Source organism: Microcaecilia unicolor, chromosome 13, assembly GCF_901765095.1.
Source record: "Microcaecilia unicolor chromosome 13, aMicUni1.1, whole genome shotgun sequence".
Classification (NCBI taxonomy): Eukaryota; Metazoa; Chordata; class Amphibia; order Gymnophiona; family Siphonopidae; genus Microcaecilia; species Microcaecilia unicolor.
In genome coordinates this window covers 37,786,513-37,804,424 of record NC_044043.1, presented here as the reverse complement: position 1 = coordinate 37,804,424, position 17,912 = coordinate 37,786,513, and the positions used below count along the sequence as shown (strand labels likewise).

The 17,912-nt window shown below is 42.5% G+C and overlaps 1 protein-coding gene across 1 annotated transcript in view; it reads left to right on the top strand.

Annotated features, from left to right (window-relative positions):
- Positions 1 to 363: 363 nt before the first annotated feature.
- EIF4H (eukaryotic translation initiation factor 4H) overlaps positions 364 to 17,912 on the top strand; it is a 64,484-nt gene continuing 46,935 nt past the window's right edge. The window contains 1 exon segment of the mRNA XM_030222112.1: positions 364 to 553. Coding sequence (XP_030077972.1) covers positions 492 to 553 — 62 coding nt within the window. The 5' untranslated portion in view covers positions 364 to 491.

Here is a 17,912-nt window from a genome sequence, read left to right as displayed (position 1 = left end):
GGTACCTTATGTTCTTATCAAACCAACGAGGCAAGAAAAACTAGAAATTTAGGTCCCATAACTACAATTTATCTGAGATCAAATTTGTTGTAAATGCAAATTAGACTTTAATTTTGCTTTACAATAACCATATCTCAATACAAATTACCCCTCTCTGGATTCAGTAAATGAGTGTTCTTTTGAATATTTATAGTTTTAAATTGCGAGGCACAAAAATGCTGAATCGCGCAAGTAAGCATGGCTACTTATCTCCCTTGCTTTGTGCAGGCTGTGGCAAGGTAAAAAAAAAAAAAAAAAGCCTGTCTGGGAAGGTGTGCGTTTGGGATGTATGATTGCCAGTACCCAGACTGCTGGCAATGAGAGCGGACAGCCAGGCAGGCAACTGGAGAAGACAGAGCGCGCTGCAATCAGGCACGACGCCGGACAGCCCCGCCTGGGGTATATTGTGGGTCTTGGCAGTCGCCCTGGTTTGTCTGAGAGAAGAAACTGCAATGGCGGATTACGACACTTACGATGACCGGGCCTACAGCAGCTTCGGCGGCGGCAGCAGAGGGTGAGCTTGGGGAAGGGGACCGCGGAGGGCGGCCCGTTGCGCAGAGCCGGGGAGGGCCTGGCGGGGGCCTTTGAAGGAGGGGCTCTCCCCTCACGGCTCCGGTAAGAGGGTTGTGGTGAACCCCCCTGCCTCCCACCACCCCTTTTCTATCTAGAGTCCCCGAGAGGGAGCTTTGTTTCTCCCAGCACTGCTCAGAAATCCCGGAGCAGGACTTGTTGGAGGGCCAGTAAATGAATCCCTTAGGTTGGTTGTGCGCCTCTCGCCGTTCACGAGTTTTTTTGGGAGGTTTCTGAAACACATGTTGTAGAAGATGCAGATGCCTCTTCTGTATGATAGATGCGCCGACATGGCCAGGCTGGCTGGATTGAGAGACGGCACGTTTCAGCCCGGGATCTCGCTGTCATCGTGAGATACTGGATTTCCCTGGCTGTTTCTCTTCGTCTTTCAATATTGCAGTTTTGTTCAGCATCGGTTTCTTGCTGTGCAAGAAAAAGTGATCACCTCTGCTCGTGTGAGACAGCTGTAGTATTTGGTTTATGAGGTTGGGGAGATTTGTCTTTTGTTTTGTTTTTTAAGTTAAGATTCCTTATGTTAGGTCATGAACTTCTCAGGACTGTGTAGGCTTAAACATTGTTTTGTGGTTATTCTTTTCTTAGCCTAATAAGAAGTACCAGTAGAACAGGTGAGCAAAAAAACTGTTATTGGATTAGATAACTGCAGATTACTACTTTGAAACACAAATTAAAATCTCAGCCAATATAATTGGGGCTCCCTGACAAGACAACTTGTCATCTATGCAATAAATCTCCAGACGAGAACCAAAGTGGGCCTTGTTTTTCATCAGAAAGAGAGAGATCCAGGTTGCATTCAGGGCTTTATTTTCTCTCATTTATTGAATTTGAAGCTTATGCAGATCACTAGAGAGAACTGAGGAATATGAATGAAAGAGAAGCTAATAATTCAGTTGCAATAGCTGTATTGATTTTAAAGAAAATGGGTATTTTAGTAATTTGATCTTTTGAAATGACCAACAAAGACATAGTGCATGGGGTTTCCAGATCATTTAAGCTTCATTGCCTCCACGAGGAGGCCATTTCGTACATCTACCACACTTTACTTCAACAAGTATTTCCTTAGATTACTCCTGAGCCTGTCCTTTCACCCTCATCCTATACCTCCTCATTCCAGAGCTTCCTTTCAGTTGAAAGAGACTCACCTACTGTGCATTTTAAATGTCTCTGTCATAATCTTTAAGTATGTCTCCATACAGTTTTTGATGAAAACTACTGACCATTTTAGCAGCTGCCCTCTGGACTGACACCATCGTGTTTGTATTATTATTGTCACTAACTTTGATATACTGCAAAGTCAAAGCAATATCTAAGCAGTTTAGGGTTCATAAAAATAATTAAGATTAAATTAAGAGATATAGATTACGGACCACTAAAAGTAAAAATTCATTCCAATACAGTGTAGAGATAATGCTTTTTTTTTCTTAAGAGGGTGGAAATACTAGGAAAGGAGTACAGATTACAAGTGCTGTTTTAAATTTACAAAAAGAGGTCTCTGAACGAATGTATATGTGTTGTGTGTGCAGGAGTGGCGAGTAGAATCTAGGCGCATTTGCAATTCTGTAGGAACTTCCAGGATATGTTGCTGTAAAGAATGAAGAGATCTAGAAGGAACATACAAAATGAGGCCCCGATGCTTAGAAGTAAAAGTACTAGAGGCCATTAGCACTGGACTAGCACCTGCATTTACTAGCGCAGAATGCTTAGAGGGCTTTACCACTGGAAACAACATGCTCGCCCTCCATCAGCGCATGTAGCATGATAATGTAGTCAAAAGTATGCAAATGGGGGTCATTTCTTATTTTATTCCCTCCGATGCCTAGAGAACAGCTTAGGGAAGAAGGGTGCCCGTACCGCTGCAAAACCCTATGCCAGCTCAGAACTGGTGTTAGGGTGCTGAAGAGGCATGAGAAGCATTTTTTGGCTGGCAGGAGAAATGTTTTTCGTTGAGCTGCAACTAAAATGTCCGATTTTATTATAAATATAAGCCCCTCATGTACCTGCCCCTGCACGGATGCCCGAGTGCTGCCTGGTCTAGCTGCTAACCCCCGCTTAGAGCCCCTGACGCAAGTGGTGACAGGCAGCCAGCAGTTCCTGTTCCTTCCCTCCTACACCCTCTGACATTTCTGCTCTCCGGACTAGGCATGAGCACAACAGCTTGCTTATCGTGCAGCTCTTGTGCGCGTGCCCAAGGCACCATCCTCCACTTTAACTTCCAAACAACTTCCTAATGCTCAACGCTAACAGCGCACCTATATTTGCATATTATTAGCACTGAGTATTAGGAAGTTGTTTGGCTGCACTGTTGCATACAGCACTGGAATTTAGAGCATCAGCCTCTGATTCTTATACAGAAATGGAGGAACGCCAGTAGAAAAGGCCATATGAGCTAATATAAATCTCTTGAAGGGTATGCAAAAACTCCTGGAAGCCAGTGCTCTCTAGATAGTAACGGTGTCACCTTATCATATTTCTTTGCTCCATAGAGCAATTTAACATAAGAACATAAGCATTGCCATACTGGGACAGATTGAAGTCCTGTTGCCAACAGTGGCCAATCTAGGTCCAAATACTTGGCAAGTTCCCAAAAGAGTAAAACAGATAAGATTCTTATCCTAGAAATAAGTAGTGGATTTTTCTAAGACCATCTTAATAATGGCTTATGGACTTTTCTTTTAGGAAATTGTTCAAACATTTTTTTAAACCTTGCTAGTCTAACTGCTTTTATCATATTCTCTGGCAATGAATTCCAGAGTTTAATTATATGTTGAGTGAAGAATTTTTTTTTCTGATTTGTTTAAAATTTACTACTACTTAGCTTCATTACTTATAATTTTTGGAAAGAATAAACAAGCAATTCACATTTACCCATTCCATTCCACTCATTACTTTATAGACCTCTATCTTATCTTCTCTCAACCATTTATTTTCCAAGTTGAAGAGCCCTAGCCTCTTTAGCCTTTCCTCATAGGAAAATCATCCCACCCCATTTATTATTTTTGTCACTTTTCTCTGTACCTTTTCTAATTCCACTATATCTTTTTTTTTTTTTAGATGCAGTGACCAGAATTGCACACATTTTTCAAGATGCACCAGGGAGCTTATACAGAGGGATTGTAATTAGGACTGTACCAAATATTTGTATTCGACTCTGCCCCTAAATAGTTCCTCGAATATATTATCCATATTTGGCCGAATAGCGTTTTAAATTTGAATACGAATAATCCAGAACTCTACCCGGTGCTAAATCCTACTGAAATAAACACTTGATCTTTGATTTCACTTTGCTTATTTTATTTTTTAACTTTTTATTATCAATATTTCTCATTTATAACTAAGCAAAATACTTGTATGGAAAAGTAAGAGTCCCAACAGTAAGGACATTGAAGGAAAATGCAGCAAAGGGGAAAAATAAGATTATATATTGGAAATCAAACTCAAGTCCACATTATATATTATATGATCCAAGGTTACTGAAGGAAGGAAAAAAAAAAATAAAGTAATACACCTGACCTGTGGAGAGGGTTCTCAAATCAAAATAAAGAGAACCTAACACGAAGTAGAAATTATACCCCCATGTTACCTTTAGTTGCTAAAAATGATGTAAGGTGAGAACGCTCAGAGAAGACAAACTACACATTTACAAGGATATCTTAAAAAGAAAGAAGCCCTGATCTGAAGTACCCCTGGTTTTAGCAATAAAAATTGCTGATGCCTCCTCTGAGTGTCTCTAGAGACATCGGGGAAGATCTGAATTCTAAATCCCAAAGAAGGCTTCTCTTTATTTTTAAAGTACATTCTTATCAACTACGGTAGCCACCAAGATTGACGCCGTAGCCAAATCAGTATCTGAAGATTCCAGTTGAAAAATCCAATAATGTAACGTTCCGAGCATTCTGCTGATTAACCATGGGTTTAGAAGATGAATAATATACTTGCAAGAAAGGTGGAATACTTTATTCAGCAACTCCAAATATTTCTTTTATATATCTTTTAAGCATATCTCGAGGAGTAACAGCAAACACCTTTAGAAAAATTTAAGAAGCGAAGGTTATTACTCCTGGCTGGAGTTATCAAATGATTCTGCTTTCCTCCTTAGATTAATAATACAGAGAGTGTCCAAAGTACAGAACAAAGTCCACAATACAGCAAAAAGCACCAAGACCCTTCAGAAACGGGACACAGTTCTTTAAAAATCAATATTCCAAAATGGACCCGACACGGGCCGTGTTTTGGCGCACAGTGCCTGTGTCAGGGGTCTGTGTTAAACAATATAAATCAGAAAATAATAAAAACAACATAATTACGCTCGCTATGTTGTGGTAAAACATATATAGAGATAAAAATAGATAAAAAATGTGTATCATAAAATGAAACAGACATAGATATGAAGGCTTACCACAATACGTTAACAGGTGTAACTATTTATGTTTTTATTATTTTCTGATTTACATTATTACTAGCCGTTAAACCCGTTAAAACGGGCGAGATTTCCAGCTATCCTCTTCGCCGCCGCTCCCTTCCCCCTCCGTGCGGGGCCCCCTGCACTGACCTGACAGTGCCTCTCACCTCCTTGTGAAAGCGCTGCAGGCAAAAGCAGATCGCTCTGCTGCTGCCTGCAGTGCTTCCACACAGAGGTGAGAGGCGCTGTCAGGTCAGTGCAGGGGGCCCGAAACGGAGGGGGGCGGGAGCGATGGGGGGGGGGGAGGGTGGAGGTTGGTGCACGCGATGTTCGTTTCCAGGCTCCAGCGGCAGCGTCCGACAGTCCCGACTCCGTTTCCCTCTCTTTTCCGCCCTCTGACGTCATCACGTCTTGACGCGAGGGCGGGACAGAGAGGGAAGTCTGTACTGCGCATTTGCAGGTGAGTCGGTCACTTGCCATTTATATGTTTGATTTCTGTTTAACACAGACCCCTGACGCAGACGCTGTGTGCCGAAACACGGCCCGTGTTTGGTCCATTTTGGAAGAGTGGAATATTGATTTTTACCAGTAAAGAACTGTGTCCGGTCTCTGAAGGCTCTTGGTTCTTTTTGCTGTATTTTGGACTTCCTCCTTAGATTAGACACATCTTTCACAATATTAGTTTGAAGGTTATGAACAGTCTCCAAATCTTTTTCTTATTTCTTAACCTGCTCAATTTTTAAGCCATTATCAGTTTCCTTTCCTTTCAAACTAGTCAAATCCTGGCCCAATGTTTGCACTTGGGGGCACAACACTTTACCCAGGTCCTGTATTAGGGTCCATAGACTGTCCAAAGTTACTTCAGCGGGCTTTACTAAAGAAAAAACACATTGTAGACCCAGTCCCTGTGGTTCCATCATTGCAGAGGATTGTTTCTCGGTACTTACAGCCTCCAATGTCCCCAAAATAGATGGTAAAACCACTACGGAAGCCGGCTGATGACCCTGCAAATTCAAGGTTTCTGAAGCACCCACGGGCTGACTCTGTTCCTCTTGTCGCTCGGACTCTATGGGGCTTCCCAAATGCAGGGCTGAAGATGCTGACAACGGGGAGCTGCTTCCTTGTGACTGAGGAGCGCTCATTTTGGGGCTGAGTGAAACCTCTAGCATAGGGAGCAAACTGGAGCCTTCAGCTGCTCCATGGTGCTCCAGTGGACTGCTCACCGACCCTCCAGGAATCCCAGCTCTCTGCGAAAAGGAGTTCATCAAGCCAGCAACAGAGGGAATACCAGGTCGCAGCAGACTGGCCCCCTTCTCTTTGGCATTGTAAGGAAAAAAAAAAACCCAAAGAACTTCAAAGAGACTCCACACACATCAAATGCTTGTGGCCATCTGCTGCTTTTATTATTTGTTTTGTGAAAACTCAAAGTCCATTATTTGTATTCGGTTGAATAGTAAAATATGCTATTTGGTACAGCTTTAATTGTAATATTCTCTGGTTTCTTTTCCATTCCTTTCCCTAATAATGCCTTTCTTAGCTACCTTTGCATACTGAGCAGAGGGTTTCAATGTATTGTCAAAGATAATATGTAGATCCTTTTCCTGGGTGGTGACTTAATGGGGAACCTTACATCATGTAGTTATATAGTTTGAGTTCCTCCGCCCTACATGTGTCACTATTTCTGGCATGGGTATCTCCCTCACATCTTCCTTATTGAATTTGATGGAGATATTTTGTATAATCTGAAGTCTATGAAGTTGAGCCTGAGGTAAACCATGCAGAAGAGAATTGCAGTAGGCTAGGTATGACTGGAAAGCATTGCCTTCTACTTCATTCTTCAGTTCTATCAATCAGTGGTCAAATAGTTCTCAGTTGTCTTAGCATATATCTTTTTGAGTGTGAGGTCTCCAGAATTGTACATAGTACTTGAAATGGGGTCTTGCCAGAGACTTATGCAGAGACATTGTCACCTTCTCTTCCTGTTGGCCATGCCTCTCTCTATAGACCTAAGCATCCTTCTGGCTTGTGCCAGCACCTTTTCAACCTGTTTTGCCACCTTTAAGATCATCACGTACGATCACCCTTTAGTTCAGCTCTTCTTTGATGGACAGAAAATTCTTTCACCCTCAACATTGTACTGCTTCTTCATGTTTTGTAGCCCAGATGCATGACTGCATTTTTTTTAGCATTGAATTAAGCTTCACCATCCACACCATCAGTGGTGTCTACCCTATTTATTTATTTAGATTTTGCTCTCACCTTTTTCAGTAGTAGCTCAAGGTGAGTTACATTCAGGTACTCTGGATATTTCTCTGTCCCAGGAGGGCTCACAATCTAAGTTTGTACCTGAGGCAATGGAGGGTTAAGTGACTTGCCCTAGATTACAAGGAGCAGCAGTGGGATTTGAACCGGCCACCTCTGGATTGCAAGACCGGTGCTCTAACCACTAGGCTACTCCTATTGCAGATAGGAGGCAAATTTTAGTAGACAGATAAGATAGTAGCAGGAGTTTATATGGAAGAATAAGGGAGACTAACTTAAGGAAAAATTACATACAGAGTCAGGAAAGGTGCGTGTGCCCTAAGCAAGTCTTGCTGCAGTTAATGCAGCCAATGTTAATTCTTGTGTGACTAACCAGACATGCTTGTAAGCCACTGTTGTATCATGAGGGCTGGAGTCCTTCACCTTTTAATGAAGGAAAGACTGTAAAATCTTAAAACTGCTGCTCCAACAAATTGACAGACTTGCTGAATTACAGTAAGAATTGGCATTTACTACTACTACTTATCATTTCTATAGTGCTACTAGACGTATGCAGCGCTGTATACTTGAACATGAAGAGACAGTCCCTACTTGACAGAGCTTACAATCTAATTAGGACAAACAGGACAAACAAGAGATAAGGGAATATTAAAGTGAGGATGATAAATAAGGTTCTGAACAAGTGAATAAGGGTTAGGAGTTAAAGCAGCATCAAAAGCTGAGGATTGCTTAGATCCTTAGGCTGTCACTGAGCTATGAGGTGATCTGTAAATGAGTTGGAGCCACCGTCGGGGACTGTGAATAGTGCTGGTTCATCCCTAGATGACATTGGGGCAAAATTTTAGTAATTGCATAGTAGTGCTAATAAACTCTGTATAGCACCCTTTTCCATATGTAAGAACTCAGATGAGGTGACTGAGTAAATTAAAATCAAGTTAAGGAAACCTTAAAAAAAAAAGTTTTCTTTTGCAGCTGCATGGAATATGCAAGCAGGATGAATGAATTTGTATCATGAAAATAAAACCATTGATCACATTACACCTTAAGCAGCAGGACTACCCAAACCCAGTCAGGTTTTCAGGCTATCCACAATGAATATGCATAAGATACATTTTTCACACATTGTATCTCATGCATAGCAGAGAAGAGATCTTGGATTTAGTTCAGGTCTTTCAGCTCACTGTGGATTAGCTGCAAGTACAGTGGGTATTTTCCTGTCCCCATAGGGCTTACAATGTACCTGATGCAATGGAGGGTTAAGTGACTTGCTCAGGAGCCACAGTGGGATTCAAACTTGGCTTGCCTACATTAGGCTACTTCACTTTTACATGTGTGTATTCTAAAAAACACAATTGAGCTGTGGAATCACCTGATTTGGAAGCTCTGCCCCTTATCTATGCACCGCTTGATTTCAGATACATTATTATATCCTTAGCTGCTCCTGTTTTGGCGATTGATTCTATGGCTAACTTGTTATTATAGATTTAGAGTGTTTACCCTTACAGCTCTGTGGAAAAGTCCGTTAGTTCAAAGGTGCTAATGTGCAAACTAGGTTCAAGATTATGAATCTGTGGACTCTTTTGATGATACTTGTAATTCAGCTCATTGAAAAGGCAGTGAGATCATTGCTGATTTATCAGGCAAATTACTACTTTGTCACAGAGTTGTAAAGCTTGAGAAGCTTAGATGTTTGCCTGTGTGCCAATAGAACTATCCAATAGCAAGAAAAGGTGGGAGATGTGGAAGAGATAGTAGAAAACATCCTAGCAATGTAAATGGTTATGTAGGCTTTTAGGCACCTTTTTGCAAAAAGCAAAAGTGCCTTTTATGGATGTTATATTACATATTGTTATATCCATGCTAGATGTATGCAGCCCTATACAGTGGTGATGGGTATTTGGGTACAATCTGTTTCTGCTCCAAAGTGTATACAATCTAAGTGAACATAAGAGTAACCATACTGGGTCAGACCAATGGTCCATCTAGCCCAGTATCTTGTTTTCCAAATAATAGCAAAGCCAGGTCACAAATACCTGGCAGAAACCCAAATTGTGGCAAAACGCCATACTACAAATCCCAGGGCATGCAGTTGCTTCCCATGTTTGTCTCAGTAGCAGACTATGGACTTTTCCTCCAGGAATTTGTCCAAACCTTTTTATAAACCCAGGTACGCTAACCTCTGTTACCACATCCTCCGGCAAAGAGTTCCATAGCTTAACTATTCATTGAGTGAAAAAATATTTCCTCTTATTTGTTTTACAAGCATTTCCATGTAACTTCCTCGAGTGTCTCCTAGTCTTTTATACTTTTGGAATGAGTAAAAAAATGGATTTACTTCTACTCGTTCTACACCACTCGGGATTTTGTAGACCTCAATCATATCTCCTTTCATCCATCTCTTTTCCAAGCCGAAGAGCCCTGACTTCTTTAGCGTTTCCTCAAATGAGAAGAGTTCATCCTCTTTATCATTTTGAATGCTCTTCTTTGAACCTTTTCTAATTCTGCTATATCTTTTTTTTTTTTTTGAGATACGGCGACCAGAACTGAACGCAGTACTCAAGATGTGGACGCACCATAGAGCGATACAAAGGCATTATAGTATTTTTGGTCTTATTCACCATCCCATTCCTAATAATACCTAGCATCCTAGTGGGTGCCTGAGTCAATGGGAAATAGACTTGCACAAAGTGACAGTCATTGGCAGATGAGGGAATGGAATGTTAACTATTCTGGTTCTCAGCCCATTGATCTAACCACCTCCTCTTCAAAGATTAATGCAGGTTAGTAAATAAGGTACCAAGTTTGTACCTGAAGGGGTGAAATTACTTGCTCAAGGTGCATTAGCAGGGCTAGAACCTTGGCTTTCACAGTTCTCAACCTGTTGCTTAACTAGGCTACTTTAAATAACCATTGTGTCTGTTGCTCTATCCTTATGCACATATGCAGGTGCTCAAAGAGCTGGACTAGAAGGGCAGCCCCACCAGAAGAAGGAGAGAGACTGGTGTCCCCCCCCCCCCCCCCCCCCACCGAAATACTCTCGTTCTCTCATCTATCCTGCAGTATTCTTACCAAAGTGGGGTCTAGTTAAAAACGTGATGGCTGTGGCAGCAACATGAGTTTGTAAAGCGACTTGGAACAGTCAGCACATGTTCTCTCCTAGGCCCTGCCCCTCCCCCTCCTGGCTTCTTAAATGAAGGGTTTGTGTGTTGATGGGTCCATTGTGCCTTTGGAAACCCATGCTGACAGGGATACCATCTTCTGACTCTGAATTGGCTTCTGCATAGGTGAGAAGTATTTTAGCTGGGTTATCAGTATGCTTTTTAACTTATCTCCTAGCTACAGTTCATTGTTGTTTTTTTCTGTAGCTTTACATTAGTTCAGTTATCCAAAAACAAGTTTCAGTTCAATGTGTCTTACATTTAACAGTTATTTGAGATTACATTGATGCGTTACAACTACAAAGTTGTGTGGTACAATGCTACTACAGAGTGATAGTGCACATAGATTAATCAAAGAATTTCTTGAAAAGGTGTATTGGTATGTGTTTTAATTTAAATATTCCTTTTAGTGTTAGTGTTATAGTTTTAATTTGTTCATTGCTTTGCACAGGTCTGGGATCTAAGAAATTCAGTTCATAAATCAAGTAAAAAATTTTAAAAACTACACCACATTTTCATACTTGGCTTCACTTTTATACACATGAAGGGCAGTATATCAAGTAAAATAAACAATTTGTAGACAAAAATAAAAAAGTAAGTGAAACTGTGGAGCCCGGAGCAACAAGAGAAGGTCTAGATTAGGGAGCAGAGTGGCTGTTGTCTGCTCTGCTCCAGGCTCACCCCCTTTCCTCTTCCTTCCCTGCAGGTTGTCTGGAGCACAGCACCCCTGCTGCTTTGGATCTGGATTCTGAAAAGAAGTGGCAGAAAAGTGTTTACCCTCCCCCATTAAGCCATATTTTTACATGATGAGCAGCTAACGTTTTACAGTGTAGTTCTACACAGTATGAGTTTGGTATTGCATAAGTTCATCATGGAATTGAAAGTTGAGTGTTGCAGATATGCAGCTTGAAATGAGCCAACATCACAGATTGCTTCTGCTGCTGGGCAAAGATGGATGTACCCAACAGCTGAGGAGCAGGGTTTCCAATATGGTTTACTGTCAAACAGTTCCCAGCAAGGAACCTCTTACCAGGCTGGACACGAGGGCTCCATGAAAGGACTGGCATTGTACTTGATTATTGGCATTGTTTAGGTTATTTCCATGACTATACAGACTTTTTTTCACCCAGAAAGGTCCAACTCTGCCAGTCTGGTTGACAGATTCTGCTTTTCATATAAATAATATCTCTCTTTGTAGCTGCAGAAAAGGTTTGAATTCTACTGTCTGTTTAGTTTCTGAAAATGGTAACATAGGTGCTTTCATGCTTGTATTGTGCAGTTTAGATTTGATTGCTTACCTTTCCAGACTTATTCAAGATGAGTAACACATTTCCTCACCCAAGAGAGCCATACAATCTGTACTTTTGGCAGTGGAAGATGAAATAATTAGCTTCACTGATTTTAGGCATATCGATCATTTTGCAATGAATTTCTTTTCAACATAACATATACCCCCCCTCATTCTATAATCTTGCATGCAAATTAAATCACCTTAGACATATCACACATAGTTTATGAAATAGTAATAGTTATGTGCTAAATAAGGCACTAATTTGTAGTTACATGCTTAACTGCACTTAGGCACTGTTCTGTAATGTTAGTGCCCAAATTCTATAGCGTGTAACTGCGAGAGGGGCATGGGTAGAGCAGGGGTATGCCAAGCTCCCCAGTGCCTTGCGCTTAGCTCCAGTTCTATAACAGCATCTTGGCTCCAAGGCTGCATTATAGAATACTGGTGTAAGTTGGCATTGGTGTGCCCTCTTACACCATGCAATGGCAGGTATAAATTGGCATGCCTAGATGTGCCAAGTGACATGTACTTTCTAGTATTCTGTATACTACACACCTGGGAGAGAGACCTATTGTCTGCTCATGCTCCACCTATGTGTACTTCCCCCTTGCAGTTAAGCACTATGGCACTTAAATAGTACCTTGTAAAATAGCACCTAGTCCACACAGGCGCCTATCTGTCACTGGTGCTTTTGACATGCCTAAGTGGTGCCTATCTCTAGGTACCACTTTTTAGAATTGCTCCCTAAACTTTTAGAATACTGTATTCTAAATACTAATTGACAGTATTTAGGTGCCAGCCTAATGGTGTAAGTGGTTGTTCCTGAAGCTATGTACATAAATGTGGATAGTATTCTGTAACGGCAGTTACACCTATAATTACCATTATAGAATTTGCTCTTAGTGCCCAAACTTTAGCTGTCTAACTTTAGGTGAATTTTATAAAATTGGCCTTATAACTGTGTCCATGGGGGAAAGCATGCTTTGACCATAGGCACCCTAGGGCTTAATTTGCTAGGTTTTGTCCTCATAGCTACAGAATGAGGATAGAAGCATTAGTGAATGAGACTAGCCACAGAGTAGGGGCACTTTTACTAAGCTGTGGTATGGTATTTATGGAAACAGTCCTATTTCATAGTCCCGAAGAAGGATGGCTCCTTTTGGACCATCTTGGACCTCAAAGGGGTCAATGCTTGCCTCCGAGTCCAGCACTTTGATAGAGGCTCTGTGCTCGGTCATTGTGTTGGTATGGCCAGATGAGTTTTTGAGTTCCCTAAACCTAATGTGGGCTTTTCCCTATTCCCATTGTGATTCATCACAGGAGATATCTAGGCTTCTGTGTGCTGGGGCAGCATTTTCAGTTTTGGACCTTGCCTTTTTGCCTGACACCGCACTTGTTCACCAAAGTGATGGTGGTGATGGCTGCCCATCTTCGGCACCAGAGAGTTTGGGTTCACCCCTCCTGGCTGATTGGCTGATTTGAACGGATTCAGTGGCAGAGGCCAGTCAGGCCACTGCTCAGGTCATCTCTTGGAGTCTCTGGGCTGGGGCATGATTTGATCCAAGAGTCACCTCACTCTGTTCAGGTCCAGGAGTACCTGGGAGTCTGCTTTGACACGAAGTGGAGAATGTTTTTCCTTCCCGAGCAGCGGATTGAGAAGCTGCGGGTGCAGAGGTGCCAGTTGTACGAGCTTCTGTAGCCCACAGTCTGGGACTGTTTGCAGCTCTTGGGCTCCATGGCTGTGACTGTGGAGGTGGGCGCCAGCTTCTCAGGACTTCCATCGTTCTCTACTCACGTCCAGGGCAAGGATCTGTCTGGCCTGGAGGACAGTCTAGTGAACCTTTCAAGATGTGTCCCTATGGATCCTCAGAGGGTGCTGCTCATTGCAGATGTGAGTCTCCTCAGTTGGGGAGCTCACTGTCTTGGTTATATGGCACAGGGCACCTAGTTAAGCCAGGAGACGTCATGGTCCATCAGCCGTCTGGAAACCCAGGCAGTCCAATGGGCTTTGCAGGAGTTTCAGCTGCTCTTGAAAGGGATAGCGGTCTGAGTGATGTCAGACATCGCCACAGCAGTGGTGGACATCAAGGCTGGGTGGCCCTGGAGGCGATGAATCTTGTTGGTGGGTGGAGAAGTATCCATAGGCACTCTTGGCGGTCCATATTGCGGGCAATGGCAACGAGCAGGTGGACTAACTCAGTCATGCTGTCCTGGATCTGGGAAAACGGGAGCTGGGGCTTTAGGCCTTCCAGCCCATTACGGACTGCTGGGGCCCCCTAAATTCGATTGATGGTGTCCAGTGCGAAGGCAGAGTGCCTTTTCAGTCACCAGTTAGACCCGGCCTCTCGGGGATAAGATGCCCTTGTACAGTCTTGGCTGGTGGTGGAGCCTCTCTGTCTTCCTTCCATGGCCTCTGAACAGTTGCTTGTTGCTCAGGATTGCCCATCGTCCTCATCTGTTCTTGCTGGTGGCATCAGATTGGCCTCAAAGACTTTGGTATGCGGATTTCCAACATCTGCTTGTGGAAGTCCACTGTTGTTGTTTTTTTTTTTTAAATGATCTACAAAGGGACCATTTGCTGCTTGGGCAGATGCATATTTGATTGTTCTAGGGAGCAAGTTACCTTATGCTGGTGATATCACTGGCAGAATTCAGTTTTCTCTACTTCCACCTGGTGGAAGGAAGTGATAACGCCCATTAGTTCAGAACAGTGTTGCTGACTAAAGAAAAGAAAATTATCAGGTAAGACGTAATTTTTCCTTTCAGACCCAATGTAGTAGAAATGGCTGCCCTTAGTGATGGTATCTGACCTGACCTACCACAACAGAGGCAACTCCTCCTGTTTCAGTGACAGGCACCAGGTGTAAATTTTTAGTTGACTGGGCACTTAGGAATTTTCCATCTTTGCATTAAGAAACCTTATGCGTACACTCTGTTGGTAACTTTAGTTGCCGCATATCCTCTCTTGTGGCACTTGAAAAAAAATAACATATAGAGCTTGTTGAATCCTGATCACTGTGGTACTTAAAAATGGAAACTTAGCATGTCTGATTTTGTGCCCCTGAATTGGCCACTATCACTGGAAAAACGAGCACTCAGTCTGTGTCTACATGCATGGCTCTCATTAAGTTTGTCATATGGTTTACACTTCCACAAGAGTTCTGCACTGTCCTCCAGATTCTATAAGTGGTAATTAAAATTCTGCATGCAAATTGGCATGCGTAGCCGGTTTGTGCATGGAACTTGGTTGTTAAGCCAATCAGTGCCGATAATTGGATGTTAAGCAATTATCAGTACTAATTGAGACTAATTAGGATTTACATTCATAACTCTCTGTGTATAAAGTGATGCGCGTAAATCGGACCATGTGGATCTCAAAAGCGGGGTGGCCAAGGGAAGAGGCATGGGCAGGTCATGGACGTTCCAAAAATTTACATGTACTGTTACAAAATATGCCCAATCTGCGTCTAAATAAGACGTGAGCATTTACATCAGGTTTTATTGGCTTAAATGCCTGCATCTAAATTTTAGTCGCAGGATGGCTGCTACGTGTATTTTATGAACTGCGCCTAATGTTAGGTGAGGTTTATAGAGTAGCGATAAACATGTTTTTTTTGGGTGCTGTTTTTTGCACCTGTATATCTTAGACCTAATGAGAATTACATGTGCAGGTGTAGATTGAGCACTTATTTCTGCAGCTGCAGTGTTAGTATAATAAGACAGGAATAAGAAGGGGTTGTATGTCAAAGCCAGCTGATTGGTTGAGGGAATGCCAGGCAGGAGGGGAAAGGATTTGAATGTAGCTAAACCCATTTCAGTAGTTCAAGAACGTAAGATTTGCCCTGCTGGGTCAGACCAAAGGTCCATCTGCCCCAGTATTCTGCTTCCTAACAGTGGCCAATCCAGGTCACAAGTACTTGACAGAATCCAGCACCTTTTATCTCTCCCCTCTAGCAGCCCCCCTTTCACGGGTTCAGTGCCTGTCTCCCTCCCCCCTTGGGTCTGGCACTTTTGTCTTCCTCTCCCCCTTCCCACCATAGTAGCTCTCTTATGCAGCAGCCAGCTGAGCCAGCAGCAATTTCCACAGGCCTGCTGCAGGTCATCCTCTTTGCTGGAACCCTGCCTTCTGATAAAACTTCCTGTTTTCGCTCTGGCAGAGAGAAAGTCCTGGAGCAAGCCTATGGGGATCGGTGTCGGCTCAGCTGGCTGCTGCATAAGGTGTAGAGCTACTGAGGGAGGAAGGCAGGCACGGAAATGCTGAACCTGTGGGAGTGATAACTGCAAACTTTTTTCTTAACCACAGGAGCAAAGTTTTTTACTGTTGTACGAGGCGGTAAAAGGTTTTGCTCCCGCATGTGGTAAACGGGCCAAATTTTTTACATTTACCGTGGTTTACTGCAGTTTACCGCAGCACCCCATCCCCATCTCATTCTCTAATGTGAAGCAAAGAGCTGTACCTGAGGTGATTGCCTACCAGGGGTCGCCTGCATGTAGCCAATAGCATGGAGGGTAGAGAGAGGCCACTGGCTTCTGCTGGCACTGTATAGTGGTATGTTAATGGCCTGATTTATTGAGCTTTTGTTTCCCATTGACACAGAATGGGAAATTTTAGTTTTCGTAAATCAGGCCTTTAAAAGAGCTGTGGTAGACTTGGGGAGAGTAGGACATTGCTGGAAAGTTCTCAGCAGCTGGCTCATGGTTTCAAAGAATCTGTTCTATCTGGAGTCTTGTATACTGACCGTTATGCAAAAAAAAAAAAAAAAGGATTCACAGAGGTTCACAAAACAAGAAATATCTACAAAATCACAAAATACAGCTTACTAGTATAAACTATTTTGCTTGAATTATTGCTTCTGTGACTGTGTGATGTGCAAGTTGGCTTTGTCCTTACAAATGAGTATATCATGAGAGAACTTGAAATGACAGTAGTGATATTGAATAACATAAAATCTATAAGGAGTAATTCATCACACTGTATATTTTCCCAAAGTCATTTTTCTGATCCTCTATGTTAAGTGGTAGTAACAGTCCTGAAGAGAGGGAGGCCATTTTTTTTTGAGTTGTGAAAAGAAAAAAAAATCTTGCTGATTATTGGTTAATTTTTTTTTTTTAGGATGATAGAGGATAGGTATAATTTAAAAGTTCAGGTAATTTTGAAAAAAGTTTGAGCCCATTTGCCAGGCTAATGTAAATCCCTTAAACAGTTTAAAAATAACTTTGCTGCTGTTTTAAAAGGACCTTGTTAAAGGAAAAGATTGATTCATTAGAGCATACTTGTTAATCTGTGTCTTACAAGATTCTGATGGGTTGGGTTGGAGTGGCTCTTTGCTAGGCAGAGTACATTGAGACGGGTTAAGTGCTTTTGGTAGCCATCACTCTAAATGAAGAGGAAAAATTACTATCTGTCTGAATTCAGCTTGCAAAGCTTTAAGCCACTCTTATGTGATGTCCCAAAATTTGTATTTGTGGTACTTTTAAAATCTTCATTTGTAATTGGTGGCTAGGGTAATGGTCTGGGAACTTGGAAAGTAGCCTTTTAAGCTTGCTTCTAATTGTGATTGTCAAACTGTCACATTAAAACAAAGTTTAAAACTCAAAAGCCTGATCACAAATAAATACAGTACAAAAAAAAAATCATAGGAACATAGAACAGCCATACTGGGTCAGACCAAAGGTCCATCTAGCCTAGTATCCTGTTTCCAATAGTGACCAATCCAGGTCACAAATACTTGGCAGAATCCCAAAAAGCAACATCCAGGAACTGAACCCAAAGCTCCCAGCGGATCTGAATCGGGCAACACTGGAACGGAGACTCTAGATGGAATCTGAGCACCCCAGCTCAAGCAGCAAAAAACCTGAGGTAAGACTCCCTACCTGCAAGCCCCATCAGATTCTGACCCCCAACTTGGCTCGTACTGACACTGGCATCTCCTGTGAGCCCCATCAGATTCTGGCCCCAACTCGGCTCGGAACGACACTGGTGACCCTGAAGCTCAACAAAGCAGAGACCCAGGACGCAATGGAGCTTGGACACCCTAATGCAAAACAGTCCACATGAGGCAGTCGCCCAACAGCAGGCTGTTGAAGCAGATTGACCCGGAACCTTTGAGAATCTGAATGCTCCACTTGGTTAGTGCAAACCTCACTGAGCGTGGGGTTCCTGCCGTGACCTGAT